A 15,731-nucleotide genomic window follows, 5' to 3' on the forward strand; every position below is an offset into this window, starting at 1 on the left:
GTCTTACCCGGCGTCGGCTGAGGCTACCCGGGCTGGTCGGGGAGGGGCTGGGAGATTTTCCCGAATGAGGAGTGGACAGCTGACTGGCCGGTGTCCCATTCACTGGAGGGAGAAACGAGAAGAGAGAGAAATTGGAGCAGGCTGGATGAGAGGGGAGAGGCAGAGATGGAGAGAAATAATGAAAATGATGATCCTATAAATGTGAATGCATGTTTTCTATATAAAGCTGTTATATTTTTGAGCGTCTAGCAGCATCCCACACTTCCGCCCTCAGCATCCATCCATTCACATGAATGAGGCAGAGCAGGAGGAGGAGGAGGACAAGAGGGGGAGTAAGATGGAAAGGAAAAGAGCACTGAGGTCCACACTGCTCTTTTTTTTCTTTTTCTTAAATCAGCCAAAATACAAATCCTGTTGCTCTAAAACAAGCCAGACATACCTGAGCCTTTGAACACAATATGCAATGGATAATTACAGCATGTTCCAGGTTTCAAGTGCATGGCTGAAAGTCAACATACAACACCAGGCTGTCCCCGTTTTCTACCAGATCCTCTGTTCAGTGCACTTGTGACCTCAGCTCGGTCTACTTTCCCAGCTGCAGCACAGCACAGAAAGCCAGCAGCAACGCCTCATTAAACAAGAACATTAGATTAATCAACGCAGCATCCGAATCCTGCGTGTGGTCAAGCAGAAGAAAGACCGGAAAAGAGCCTGATGGCATCGTTAACCTGCACACAAAACTTGAGTCTGTCTATCATTCTGCTGAAAACTCGGTTTATTGTCTTGTGGCAACAACACGTTGCTTCACCTCAAGTCAACTCAAGGTTGCCTTCACTGACCTACAGGTCTGCGAAACTGCACTAATTGCAGAAAAGAAAAAAAGAAAAAAAAACCATGGTAATCAAATCATTAATTTACATCTAATTACATTTTTAGAGTCAGTTCCTCTCGATGCAGAAGAGAAGTTAAAACCTGTGGGAGCAAAGTGGTCCATCGTTCGCTGTATTATGTTTATTCCCCTGCCGAGATCAAAGAACTTTCTGAATTATTCAAGACAAAGGAAATAAAGCCCACAGCAGACTAAAATAGCACCGACTGCCACTGCGCTGCCGGAGTATCTTTCATTTTCTAAACGCGCCATGAAAAGAGGAGTTGAAGAAAGGATTGTTTAAGGCAATTCCTGGACATCGTTCATTGATGAAATTCAGCATCAGCGTTACGCACACGGTCAGACACTCCTCCCAGTTACACAACGGTATGGGTGAACGTTTCAAGACATCTCTAGCTGACTTCCTACTATAAAATCACAACGTGGCACTCCGTCAAGTCACCAATATTCACTGTCACGTCGAGGGAGGGGAAAAAGAAATACGAATCCATACGTCCATACAATTCGAGCAGGAACCATTAAAGTTTGCGCTGTCGTGGGAAATGACAAATACCGGTTAAAGAAAAGCCAAATAAAATGCCGTTTTAAGTTCCTACCTTCCACTTCCAGCATGATGGAAAAACACAGTGATAATCCAAAGAAGAAGAAGAAGAACAGCACCTCTGTACGCGCTCCGTCCGAGTGTGATAGTAAAGTGTGGTGAATGGGAGAGACGGAGCAGCGCTGTACTACACGGAGAGGCGGAGAGGCTGCTTGCGCAAACTCTGACGTGCGCCGGGGATAGAAAGACAGAGAGAGAGACAGACAGACAGAGAGAGCAAAGAGAGAGAGAGAGAGACAGAGAGAAAGAGAAACAGACAGAGAGACAGAGAGAGCAGAGAGAGAGAGACAGAGAGAGAGAGACAGAGAGACAGAGAGAGGGGCTACAGTAATAAAAATACACCTATAGATGTGATATTTTGGAGTTGCATGCACATATTGAGAGAAGGAGAGACCAGTACATACAGACAGAGAGAACTTAAGGGACATTTAATGGACCGGGTGGTAGGGGGTGGGTGGACCCTGTCCTACATGCTACATGGATTCTGAAGGCTCTATTGTTCTTTGTCCAAACATCCTCAAAAAAACAAAGGCTGCTATTTTAAAATCCAAAGCACCAAGTGGCATCATGCTCTGCAAGTCACATTTTCTCCATCCGTGCAGAGGAATGAATGCAAAAATACAATGAAGCATCTGAAACATCAGTGTACAGTGGCAGAGCCAGGTCGACATTAACAAGTCAGAGGATTTGTGGTTACATGCCTGTCAAAGTGCAGTTAAGCGAAAACAATGAATTTGCTCCCAATGTGTCTAAGTTCCTTTGGACAAAAATGTCTGCCAGATGAGTGGAATACAACAGTTTCCTTCTAGATTCATCTTCTGTTGACAAACGGAGAGATGAGGGTGGCAAGATACCAGAAAGTAATGAAGCCACAAAAGATGGTGTGTTTCAGTTTCTTTCACACCTACTGCCTTAAGTACTTATGGTTGCATTAAACTCCACAAGCAAGCTGTGCTAGAATTGAATTTGGGAAAACAACACGTGTCGACCTGTCTCCAGCTGTGTGATGTGCTGGATGATACATAGGCTCCATACTATGATGTGGAAGAAACAAAACAAAAACATAGCCTCGCAGTGATTGTGGAATATACTAAAGCAACGAGGGGACAAACAGGAGTTCTACAATTCTCAATGATTTTCTTAGTCTTGACATGCTGTCAAATTAACACCTGTGAGTCAATTTAAGCATTTTCAGAAAACTAAGAGTCCACAGCTACAGTCCCACAACTAACATTTGCTAATCAGCCAATCAATCAAACTAATGTTTAACAAAACGCACATCCGACGCTACTGGGAATGTCCTGAAGATGGTACTAGTTGAAAAACTGAGGGAAGCTATTGCAGTTTGTTTGTTTAATGCTTGTACAAAATTTCATGGCTGTGCATTTAATATATTTTAGTCTGGAACAAAATGGCGGACAGACCAACGCTGACATCTCTCGAGCCAAAATCCAATATGCAAGGCTAGCATGGTAAAACATAAACAGTGTCAGTGTGGCGTTAAAGGGTCTTCATGACTGGCCAATCACATTCGTCCTTGTACATCTCTTATCACGGACAAACTCTTTAATCTTTTTAATACTAGTCCAAGTATAAACATGATAATGTATGGAGGTTTGTGAATGTTCTGAATGTTGACAGCTGTCAAAAGGCATCATGGGAAATCTGGCACACAAAATGAGACCTGTACATCTCATGTCACATGACATTCGCTCCTATAAATTGGTCAAAAACAGTTTAACACCACATATTTATGACAGTTGAAAGTACACAAGAGTGTCAGTACACTGTTGTTTTGTGAATACAAAGCTGCCTGGAGGCATATCATTATCTTGCCTTCACTGCAAATATCAATACTGCATTAGCAATCAATTTGTTTTTCTTGCAGCCTGTGCTATTTGTTACGCTCCCCGTGTTTCTGCATTTTCAGAAGGCACATTTGCACCACATTATAAAGCAAGAAAAGTGGTCAAGGCCGCAGACATCACGCGATCACAGGTCACAGTGTCACAGCTGGCGGCCGATCCTCTGGAGATAAACTGGATTTCACTGTGGGTCAGGTGCCCCGACACACTTCACCACGAAGTCTCTCCGGTCGCGCGGAGCTGCTCATGACAGCAAGAGAAAGGTGAGACTCTGAAGTGCCAGAAGTGATGCTCGCAGACATCATCTGCAGTTCTGTGTTAATTCTAGCTGGCATGAGGCATCGGAGGAAAGCGGAGAGACAGATGGCGAGACAGGGAGAGAAACTATGTCTGAGTGCATATTGTTTTCTCACATTATTTTGGGTCTGTGTATGCACTGGCACTCAGCTCAGGTTGTGAGATCATCGCCGAACGAAACTCGAGTGATGACAATGTCAGGGTGACACGCAACAACCAGCCCACACACACGCACACAAAACTGAGCCAATGTTATACGCCAGACCCTCCACAATAAGAGTGTGGATGCCTGCCGTTTTCCTCTTAACAAGTCAACCTTGACACCGCAAAGCGACCGAGATTGTGCTTAATGGTTGAATTTTAACTAGTAATTACTGAAGATCAGGAAAAGTCAAGCTATAACCTGAAATTCGTTAAGTTGAAATTAGATTAGATTACTGCATAATAAGAGGCAAGCATTATAGAAAGACCTATGATTCACCAACTTTCATTATAGACATACAGCCATACGGTATGATTCATCTACCAAACATACCAAGAGCACGTCAGTTTCAATGTTTTGCTGCTCTTCAACATGAACAAAGAAGAACAGTTTGATTCTGCCTGTGCTGGGAAGATTAATAAGATGAATAAGCTGTTTGTTAGTGCTGCATTTCTAAATTGATTCATCATATTTCTCAGAAGGCTCGTGTTCCTGAACCAGACGAGACAATGAGTTCGGCTAGTCTGATAAAACAATACAAAAGTTAAGAAACAGACAGAAGTCTCACAGTCCCTTTCATTCCATTCACTCATAACTGTTTGGAGTTTTTATCCTCAATAGCAATGTTTTATTTGACACCTCCTCCTCCTCTCACTTTTGGAGATACATGCAATGTTGCGTATTGAGAGTTTTTACACATTTGTAAGAAGTAGTCGCGGTCACATTCATTTAATAATGAATGAGATCGACAATTTTTTTTTATCGACAATAACATTTCATATTTTTCATATTTTCCTTTTTTTTTTTTACTTTTACAGTTAAATATTTCAACAGTTTGTTTGACATTCACAAAGCAAATCAAGTTTTGAATTTTTCATTCAACACAACCAAAATTTGAGATTGCTGAAGAAAGTTGCTTAAAGGATGTGAATGCTAAACGTACGGTTGTCTTTCAACTCCAGCTTTTCCAGCATATATTTAACAAATCACATGACTTCCATAAACAGGAGACTGCGTCGTCAATGGCAAATCAGCCGAAACTTTAAATCGTCGCTATGGCTGACTGGTGTCTGGTTTGGGTCCTGTGGTGTTGTGTCTCCGTGGATCAGACTTGTTCCAGCGCCTCCCACAGATGCTCGATCGGATTAAAATCTGGGGAGCTTTCGAGTCGGTTCTGAGTCATGTTCCTCAAGTTCTCTGTCATGTTCCTTGAGCCATCACTGAACTGATTTTTGCAGTGTGGTGGGATCCTTTGTCTTGCCGTTTTAGACTTAATAAATCTACTTTGATTCAATCTTATAAAACAATGCAACATGAAAGCTTGCAAGGGGATGAATAGCGTATGCCTAACATGCATAGGCACGTACATGTTATGTAATTTTACATTTAATCTTACAGTATAAGATCTGTCTGTCCTTTGTTTGGATATGACTCTCTCTGATCGCTGTCTGTCTCACCGGTCTGTTTTTCCGTCCCTCACACACACTTCTGCTCGTCAGCGGTATCGAAGTCCAAGCTGCAAACACACAATGAGGAGCAGCCAGACACACAGAGGGACACCAGGTGGTGTGTGGCAGCACACGTGTTGTGCTCGCTCGCTCTCTCTCTCTCACACACACACACACACTCTCCTTGTCTATCTCTCTTTCACCATCTCAGACATAATTCACGCTTCACATCGTCTCTGTGCGCCTCTTTCAGTTCGGATTATTAGATGTGATAAGCAATATTATTAACGCTTGTGTTGGCTGGGTGGAAAATGAATATTTGACTTCAAGGCTGCTTTCAGAATACCTGAAGACCTGGAGGAAGGTTTAATATTAATAGAGTTCTTTATTGTGCAGAGTGTGCATGAGAAACAATAAAAATCCCGCTGGCGCTGGTTTCTAAATATCAATAAATAGACAGTCTAGCATCCATACTTTTCATTTCATTTTCAACATCTCAGATTAAAAGGTTCTGAGCAACCAATGATTACATTTTGAATAAATTAATCAACTTTCATTTGAATGCATTATTCTGCAGAGTTAATGAGCTTAAAGCCTACTTTATTATCATATGTAATACAACTAATACAGATAGAGATGCAAACCAGGTAGCACTGTTTCAGTGGGATATTTCAGGTTGGAGTGTTATCAGCCAACGTGAAGACTAACTTGTTGTCAGTGCACTGTAAGGTCAAAAGGTCCATTAGACAACACTGAGATGATGGACATCTCACATTTCCTGACTTAGAAACCATGCATCCTCAAGAAAAGTCCCTGAGACACAAAGCTTAACAGAGGGAACATCCAGTCCATGTAGTAATAAATTGCAAAGGCAACACAAAGAGGAATGTAAAGCAAGCTGTCCTTGTTACATCTCTACACTGACACGGTTAATATGAATTTTGCAAATCCTCACGCTGTCTACTTGATCTGTTTTAGTGGTGAGACCACCTTCTCGTGAGAATCAACACCAGAATGGACTCCTCTGTAGGCCATGTTAGGACAGTGCATCGTGTCAGCTGTTGTTCACTGTTAGCATCATTTCTGGACAAATTGTCCTCAAGAGAAGGGGGGCATGACCTTTAAATTTTTTTTTCTTTAAAAAAGACCTCCTGAGGTAATATTGACTGTGAACGTCAGAGTAAAAAAACAGCAGTGCATCAGTCGGGGTCAAAATGCAGATCAATCAATTAATTTTCATTTCCTCCTATCGCTCCAGTCTCCTGGTACAAACTGAAGATGTTTCTGGAAGCGAACACAGCGTGGTACAAACAGTCAACAGTGTGCTGGGAACCTTTTGATGATGCTAAGTAACGGAAGCAGCGCCAGAATGAGAACATTTCTGAGAAGTGAAGAACGTCGGGGACGGGCTGACTCAGGGTTCCAGCGAGGCCCGAGCGTCAGTCAGCTCCGTTTCTCCACTGCAGGCTATTTCACAGGAAGCCCAGGCCATATATGGCTGTCACAGGCTGTTGTGTCTGTGGCTGGCTCCTACTGTGCTATGTTTCCATGGCAACCAAGACGAGTCAGTCTCTTGTTTTCTCTTTCTCTCTCTCTGTCTCTCTCTCTCTCAGAGACACACACACACACACACATTAGTATACATCTTCATTCCAGACTCACTTCAGCCAACAAGATCAGATAGCGTATGACTCACTCTCATAACCTTTTTCCCAAAGTTTTCAAGTCATAAGCATCCAGAACTTTCTCTGTTCACCCCAGCTGTTTCTCTCTCTCTCTCACTCTCCTCTGCAGCTCAACACTTAACATATTAACACCTGTCGGTCTTAACTCTGTGATGCTACATGGCTGCTACATAGCTGAGGTAAAAATAATAATAATAATGATGTGTGTGCAACAGCAGGTGGAACAACTTCTTTCTGTGTGTTGCATCACCAGTCAGCTCATCCCCCAACCCTGTGCACTCAAATAAAATTGAAAATAACAAATAAAAATACCAGTAAGGATGAAAAGTGTGCTACTGCATAACCAGGCATTTCACACACCCAAGGCTCAAACTTTGCAGTCAAGAAACAAATTATATCTGTTAAAGCCCGCAACTAATCACCAAGTCAACAGCAGCTTCGAGCCAGGCTGAATGTTTCACACACACACACACACACACACACACTGGTACATTAATGGAACCTGCATCCAGCTATTAAAATTAATAGGTAACCTGCCTTATTTGTTACATTTTTGCTTGGGGCCCAGAGGGTGATTTTGTTTCAAGACATTGACAAAGGGGTCATTATCAGGCACAAACAACGCAGCCGGTACCAGTGCAAGTGCTCACCATTTTATTACATTTCATTAGTATGTCAGGTGAAGAACGGCTTGTGGGGAACTGCAAGATTGAGTCACCAACCCTCTTCCTTGCCTCTCATCTTCTCTTCACCGCCCCACCCCCCCTTTTTTTACCTCTCTCATTCCCTGTTTGCCTTTTTCTCCTTTCCCTTGTGAAATCATTCTCATTTGAATTCATATTCTGCATGCAATGAAACACAACTCTCGCTCTCTCTCTCACACACACACACAGTAAATACTGCCAGACACTCCGCAGAGTGGAGTGTTTATTCATAATGTTTTCATTTGCTGCAAAGCTGATTAAGTAATGAGATTGATAATACTAAGCAATCACACGAGAAAGTATAAACAACTCCCAGCTGTGTCCATCAGCTCTGAAACACTGGACACACTCCTCATGCACAAACACACAGATGCAAGGGCACACAGACACACAGCTGCATATCTTACATGACAAAAACACCATGGCCAAGTGTAGGTTCTGTGAGAGGAAAAGGGAAAAAAATAAGAAAAAAGAAAAGTAAGAAACTTCTTCTGTCTTACCGGATGCAGGGGACTTGCTGCGTCGTGATTGGACGACGGTCTTAGGGGAGCCTCGGCTCAGAGAGCCAGACATTTTTCCATAGTTTACAGACTTCAGTAAGCGACACTCTGCAAGCACAAACATAAGACAGAGGTGTTCAGGTACTGTTTGGAAACTACAAATTCTTTCATATCTATTTATTCATCTAATCAAATAGTCTCCAAAAGCTGAAAGTTTAAGAAAACGAGTCAAAATGTGGGACAAATCCAACGATGTGCTGAAGGGGTGAATATTAAGTGAGACACTACGACATGACACAGTTTTCTGTGAGACACTCACATAGTTTAAAAGCTCTAACACAATAACCGATGAAACGTGTCAGTTCAGACATTGGATTTCTAACCAACTATTTATGGTTATAGTTATAGTTAATATTTTGACTGAATTTGACCTTTGGTCATGTGAGAAAACCACATCAAACCACTAATGTATCAACACAACTGTAATTGGTTTTACCTTCAGGTCCCCTGCAAAAATGAATTCTGACCTTCACAGGGCTCGCCTTCCAAACGCAATTATTGTGGTGTTTCAGGAGTGACAGCCATGACTCATGGAGGTCTGGTATTTTACAGACACACAGTCTTGGTAAATGAGGCATGTGATGGTGCACACACACACGCGCACGCACGCACACACACACACACACACACACACACACACACACACACACACACACACACACCCTTCCTGCCTCCTTCATCCCCAAAACTTTGCTCCTCTCCTGTTCATTAACCCAGCCCCATTATAGCTCATTACCACTCAGACCACGGGGAAGCAGAAATGATGCACAGTGTGCTCTGTGTGAGTGTGCGCGCACACGCCTCCGTGTGCGTGTGTAGGGCTTGTGTGGCAGTCGTTGTGGCCCGGTGATTAATGTACAATGCAGAGTGTTAACATGATGACAGTGTGCCAGAGCTGAGGCAGAGGCGATAATTATAGTGATGCTGAGAGGAGGCGAAGTTGTCTGCAGCTCAGACTCCGACTGTCTTTCTATCTCATCTGTTTCGTTTGACGCTCTGCTTTCCTGTCTGTCTATTTCTGCTTCGTGCCTCCTCTCCTTTGCCTCCTGCTCTCCGTCTCCCAGGGCATAAGGGGGTGTCAAGATGTTCTCAGTGCAACCTAAACAAGATTTGGAGTTAATTTTAAATAAGAAAAGAAAGATGTATGTGATCAGACTGGTGTATTCTTTTAAATTGTCTATGATTATGGCACAAATTAGTGTATTAAATTAGATGCATTTTAATTAAACCAGGATTTTTACACAAGATACTATTAAAGGATTTAATTTCAATTATACTACAACAAGTAGAGTGGGGTCACCTCTGATGTCTCCCACTGTGCCACATTGTCTCACAATTTCACACATCTAAGTTTCTTTAGTCAAAATCATTGAGTGAGAAACGACTGAGCCTAACCGTGTGCAAACTGGACCAATCAGCAAACCACGAAGAGTGAAGATGATGTCCATCACTCGCCAAATCTTGAAACTTCTGAACAATCCATTTCAAGTGGGTGCTATTAATTTAAAAATGATATTTCAGCAAGTGCTGGCCTATTTTGATCCATGAAAATCAATTTTGTTGAAAGTTAAATTAATTAATAGCCTGAAGAACAACACAGAATAAATAAAACAAGCTGATAAGGAGCCCCTGAATGCATCATTAAAAACCGCATGCAGTGGATTACCACATGCTATGGAAAACTGAGGGCCATAAAAGACAGACCAGTTGTCTCCTCTGTATTCAGAGGACAGGCCTCTTGGCCAGTTACAATGTATTCTGACATGACCTTAAAAAACACAACAGTCCCAGTATAGCCCAGAATGGACACAGACACAAACAGAAGGGAAAACAGTGGAAGTGCTTGTGGCACTGTATGGGGTGTTTTTTGTTGCCACATGCAGACAAGGCCAGATAATAAAACACACACCACTGCAACTACACGGATGGGGAAAGTCTAATTTGACATTAGCTTGCTTCACTTTTCGCCTATAGCTGCTTACTATGACAAACAGCTAATAGAGACATTCAACAGTAACTAATGAAAATAGAGATATGGTAGAAATATGGTGTTCAAACGCCTTGCAGCACATAGGAGGTCATTTTGTCTTTCTTAGGGCAAGAGAAGGTTATCAGAAAGAAACTGTAAAATACAAGCAGCCAGCCATTGTATTTTGCAGCTGAAAGAAGAGTACTAGGGAAGAGAGGGTGCAAAAAAGAGACAAACGGGGGGTAGGAGGTGGAGGTTGGCGACCCAGGTGCGATGGACATTATTTAATGGTTGAAGGGATAGAAGGGAAGCAAATAAATTGAATAAACCTTTGAACAACAGTGCACACTCATTCATGTAGGAGAGAAGAACAGAGATGAGAGGGTGAGAATACAGATGAGCGCTAAATGGCAGGAGTCTTCAGACAGAAATGCAGAAGGGGGAGACAGACCGCGAACTCAGAAGGGTGAAATGAGGACAGAACATATCCTCAGCAGACCGCGGCGGAGAGAGACAGGCAGAGAAGGAAAAGAGGCACAATGGTACGATAGGTTAGACGATGACTAAAGTGCATTGGACCCATTCTTCCAAGAAGAGAGAGGAGAGAGGACAGGGACAGTGAGAGGATGATCTGTAATGAACTGGACAGCCTACACGGTCCTCTGCCAAATGAGCCAGGGTGACGTGTCTTATAGAGGGAAGACGAGGGGCAATGTGCTGCTGAATCAAAGACACGGTGAACGGGGTGAAAACAGAGAGAAAGACAGAAAACAAGGGAGAAAAAGTTGATGCTGAACAAATGTTTTTTTTTTCATTTAATCATAACACAGCAAATGCATACATATAATGATTTTTATTGTTTTTGACTTCATTTCTTTATTTCATTCGTTTTTATTTAGGCCTTTAAAGCCTTTCATAATAGACAGAAAGCAGGAATATGCCTTGATATATAATTCATTTGTTATTTGTTAGCTGGGATGCTGGGATGTCAGTTTTGGTTAATTTTGCTCCTGACAACCATTAACTAGCAACCGCTTAATTTTTAGAAAATAAATATAAAAAAAAATAAACTGTTATGAAATAATGAAGGCTCAATGACTCGTGCTTCAGTGCACAGCAGGGAGCACAGCTTCTCAGCGAGGTTGTTGGATGGAGATGGATGGAGAGATCAGTTTCCACACCTTTGTTGTATCACACACTGGACTGCATGTCCCAGTCAGCACGGATGAAGTGACAGGTAGTTGTGATGTAGCTTTTAGCTTTTTACTAATTTTAAAAAGTAGTAGTACGAATGGTGGCATGGCGGTAGTGGCTGTTTTTCGCACATACCAATACGAGACAAATTCAAAGATGCCATTTTGTGTACTGCTCACATCTGAAGGTTTACTGAACAATATTAGCCAACTTTTTATATATTACATCCTGTAGAGTAAATTATGGTTAGAACTTGTTAGGAAGTGTAGACGAAGTTAAATAAAGTCGTTCTTAGTTAACAGTGAAATTCGTTAAGCCCTGCCCCTTTGCTGTTAGCCACTGCTACTCCATCAGGCTGTTGGAACTGCATGGAGCCTAAGCTGTCACTAACTGCAATTAGTTTCAATTTATGATTGATGCTACACTATGATTGGCCATTATAATGGTGCATTTCTCTGTTCATGGTCTGCTTCAACCATCTTTAAATAGTCACATTGTTGCTTACTGCATTGAACTGCATGGCAGTGTAAAACAAGCGATCTGAAACTAATTGTCTATTTGTTTTATACTTATTGAAACTACATAACAAAGTATTTCACCAACTTCTTTTTCTATCACAGTATGATTTCAGTGATTGATTAATTGTTCAATCTTAGAAAACAGCACACAAAAGAAACAGCTTGGCAAGACAATCAGGAAACACAGCTGGGGGCAGGAAGGAAGCAAAGGAAGAACATAAGAGGAGGCACACTGAACAGTCAGATGTGAAATGTCAGCGTGAGAATGTCAGTCGCCTCACCGCTCTCATCCAGCATCAAGTCATCTTGGTAGCGAAACTTTTCCGGTCCACACGCCACAAAAATGTCCTCATCGCCGAAGAAGTCTTGCAGACACGACACCTAGAAAGAAAGACACACAGATGAGGTCAGCGATTATTTTTCCATATCCTTATCCAAGTCCAATAGGATACTTCCAGTGATAGCAGCTGCAGAGAGCGATCATCCGTTAGAGTCTGAACGCATTGTTCAAGGTCGTCTCAACTATTTGTCGTGGAAAAGGAGAGGCACAACGACAAGCTTTCCTAGCTGGTCTGCGGATTTTTAAGTGACAAGACAGACACTAACCCTAACCCTCACAAACTTTCCCTTGGTGACAAAGTGCATGCACTGAGCTCCACGAGATGGATAAGGAACACCAGGGGGTCTGTTTGCGCATGATTGTTCTTGTTTGCATGCATGCTCATTGGTGTCTGAATATCTGTTCACACGCCTGACATGTCCCTGAGGTGAAACGCTGTGTTGTTTCTGCAGTTAATCAGTCTCTCAGCAACTATAAAGAGACCTTGCTGACTCACTAATTTGTTCATGCGCTGCAGCATGCGCACCGGACATCCAGATCAGCAAGCAGAAGGTTTGTTCCCTGAAGACTATCATCTTATGAATGGTAATGAGTAACTTCCAAACTAACTAAAGCAAGAAATTAAGACAAGACAGAAAGTGGATACATGAGGCTACAGAGAGATAACGAAAATGCTGAGAGAGAGGCTACGAGGCAGAGAGAGCTGAAAACGACTGAAAATAAAGAATACTGTTGAATAAGTACAGAGCTGATGTTACAGTTTATATCTGACTCACAGAAGAAGAAAAAAATTGCTGTCTTGATGAGTCATTGTTATTCTTTGACATACTCCATACTGTGATGCTGATACCAACCTACAGCAGCGTGGCAACAGGGACAGATTTGAAGATTTCACAAAATGAAACACAAGAGGCTTGATCATTAAAAAGAAGAAAGGGTTTTTGTTAAGAGGGTCTGCAAGATCTTATTTATTTAATTATTTTTGCCTAGAGGTTCCTAATTAACACACTCACATGTTCACTCTGTCTGCACAAGACAGATGTTATTTGGTTTTCTTAATCTGTAAACTCACCCGTAGCTCTGCTGGGAAGAGATCTCAGCAACAGGGTGTTTATTATGACAAATATGCTTAGAAACATGCCACTGCTCATTATTTTCTATTTGATTTAGTTGACAGCTAATTCCATATCTGATCTAAACTCTGCATGATTTACTGAAACAACTTTATACTCCACAGGCCAACCATCACATTTCAATGTGAAGCAATCAATATTACAAATTATATTTTATGATTGGCAATGCCACAGTCAGAAAGGGATTTACTAGAAGACAATAGTTCATTCATCTGCTGTGACAAATCTCCTACCAAAAACCTATTAAGAGCTCTTACAATTTAGGCTGCATGCATGTCTAGCACCGCCTGGAGTTAACACATAAACACAAAGCTACCGTTATTGCATTTTCATGGCAATTAACATCCAAGAATCCATTTAGATTCCTATTAGCCACCGATCAACACCCCAAAAGAAAGTCACAGCTGATATAACAGCGTTATCAATAAATGAGCCAACGGGGAGACAAAAAACCCCCCCAAAAAAACAAGTTTAATCTCAGATGCAGATTCTGAAAAATATGGATCATTCTCATGTAACTTTTCAAATCATAGCTCTGCATATGTGTGTGTTTGTGTCTGCATGCATACGGCCGCACATCACATGTGTGTGTGTGTGTGTCTGTGCGTGAGGGAAGGCAAGATATTCTTGTTTCATAACACAGTGCATATTGCTTTGTTCCCGGATATCCCCTGATAGTGTGTTGGTGATTATTTCAGGGACGAGCGGCTTGATTTTGTAACAAGACGGCTACAGATGCTGATGCTGTTAACATTTCCCCAGTGTGTCAGCACTGATAGGTAGCCTCGGCCACTTCTGCCTCAAACCGTACTGTTATTTCACAATATTTTAGAATTATTTTTTAGCTTTTTTTCTTTTCTTTTTGTTTTGGGGGAGAGGGGGCCTTTTTGCCTTTATTTACACAGGACATCTCAGAGACAGACAGGAAATGAGAAAATGAGAAAAGAGACATATATATGCAGCACAGTAATCTGGTATCTTTTAAATACTGTAAGATTGCGGTTGTATATAATACATAGAACATGTATTTGTTCTATTGCAGTAGTGCCTAGTGAAGATGTCTCCTTGGGCTCTAAGGAATAGTGATGGGCATTTCTCATTATTTTCAGACATTTTAAAGATGAAACAATTAATTTATTAATAGAGATGTACTGAGAAACAACCTTGATTTTTATTTAGGCATGAGGTGTTAAGTAGCTAAGTAGTTAGCATTGCAGACCAGCTAGCTAGTATCAAAATGCTAGCTAGCATCAAACTAGATAATATTTGCAAGCCAGGACAGTAACTTTACATAAATGTCATACTTTATTTCCTTGTGAAATGTATAGTAAAATCATGTTATATAAGCTAAAAATGTGAGTACACAAAAATTGCTTTTATATAACAGTACACCTGTATATCAACTATCTACTAACTACACAGATTGGTGCAAACTGATGTGCAAAAAAAGGGCACTTTTTAAAAGTTGCTTACACCTTAGCTGACAACATTTTAATAATTATATAAGCCTCTTTATTCTGTTTATCACAGGAAATAAATTTCTCACTCACTGTTGTGCATGCAACAACCACCAGCTGACATATTATTATTATTGTTGTTGGTGGTGGTGGTGGTATATGTCAGGATATATTTTTTCATTTAGGGGTGATCTTGGAAGCTTTTGAGCATTTTCTTCCTGTCAGAGAGGATTTTTCTTGGATTGGCACAGCTGAAGTGTTTCCTTCTCTGAGTCTGTCTGCTCACAAACTCTGTCCAGGACTGCTGCTGCTACTGGAGTCAACCAAGAGAAGATTGAAGCTGGAATGAGGCCCTTTGAAGCTGCTCATCTCCAGATAAATACTGTGGCGTACCAGAAATGTCGGATAAACAGGGATGAAAGAACACGTGCAGAATGTAATAAGAATGATGAGGACAGAGAGAGGAATCAGGAAAGGAGGCGTGAGAGGAAACAGGGACAGTCTTCATGTAGGGCAGCCTCTGAGGGCACCTTTAAGCTGAGGGTTAACTAAGCAACACACAAACACACACTGTATACTGAGGGGGGTGTGAGAAAATATGGTTGCCATGGTGATAATGCCCTCTAGGCATCAGTGCATGGCTGGTGCGTGCCACTGACTGCACGATGTGCACACTATGATAGAGAGCTCCATCATTCATATTTTATCTACTATGGGCACGATGCTCTACAGAACTGTGTCATTCACACAAATCCACACACAAACACATGCAAGTGGCACATGGCCTGCTTAACACTGAAACTCTCCTATTTGGAAAAGATGCCGTTGAGAGAAACTCTCCTGAAACATTCAGAGAGGCTGTTAGTCCA

General features: G+C 41.7%; 1 protein-coding gene across 4 annotated transcripts in view; it reads right to left on the bottom strand.

Annotated features, from left to right (window-relative positions):
* The window catches only part of dclk1a (doublecortin-like kinase 1a), a 49,083-nt gene that overhangs the window by 17,061 nt on the left and 16,291 nt on the right, over positions 1-15,731 (bottom strand). For 3 of the 4 annotated variants that reach the window (XM_046411554.1, XM_046411555.1, XM_046411557.1), the window contains exons 4-6: positions 12,214-12,313; positions 8,192-8,299; positions 8-102 (exon numbers count right to left, since the gene is read on the bottom strand). In XM_046411554.1, coding sequence (XP_046267510.1) covers positions 8-102; positions 8,192-8,299; positions 12,214-12,313 — 303 coding nt within the window. Of the gene's footprint in view, positions 1-7; positions 103-1,485; positions 1,735-8,191; positions 8,300-12,213; positions 12,314-15,731 lie in introns of those variants that run through there. The other variant, XM_046411556.1, reaches the window with a different exon arrangement.

The sequence above is a fragment of the Scatophagus argus genome, chromosome 14, assembly GCF_020382885.2.
Source record: "Scatophagus argus isolate fScaArg1 chromosome 14, fScaArg1.pri, whole genome shotgun sequence".
In the NCBI taxonomy this organism is placed as follows: Eukaryota; Metazoa; Chordata; class Actinopteri; family Scatophagidae; genus Scatophagus; species Scatophagus argus.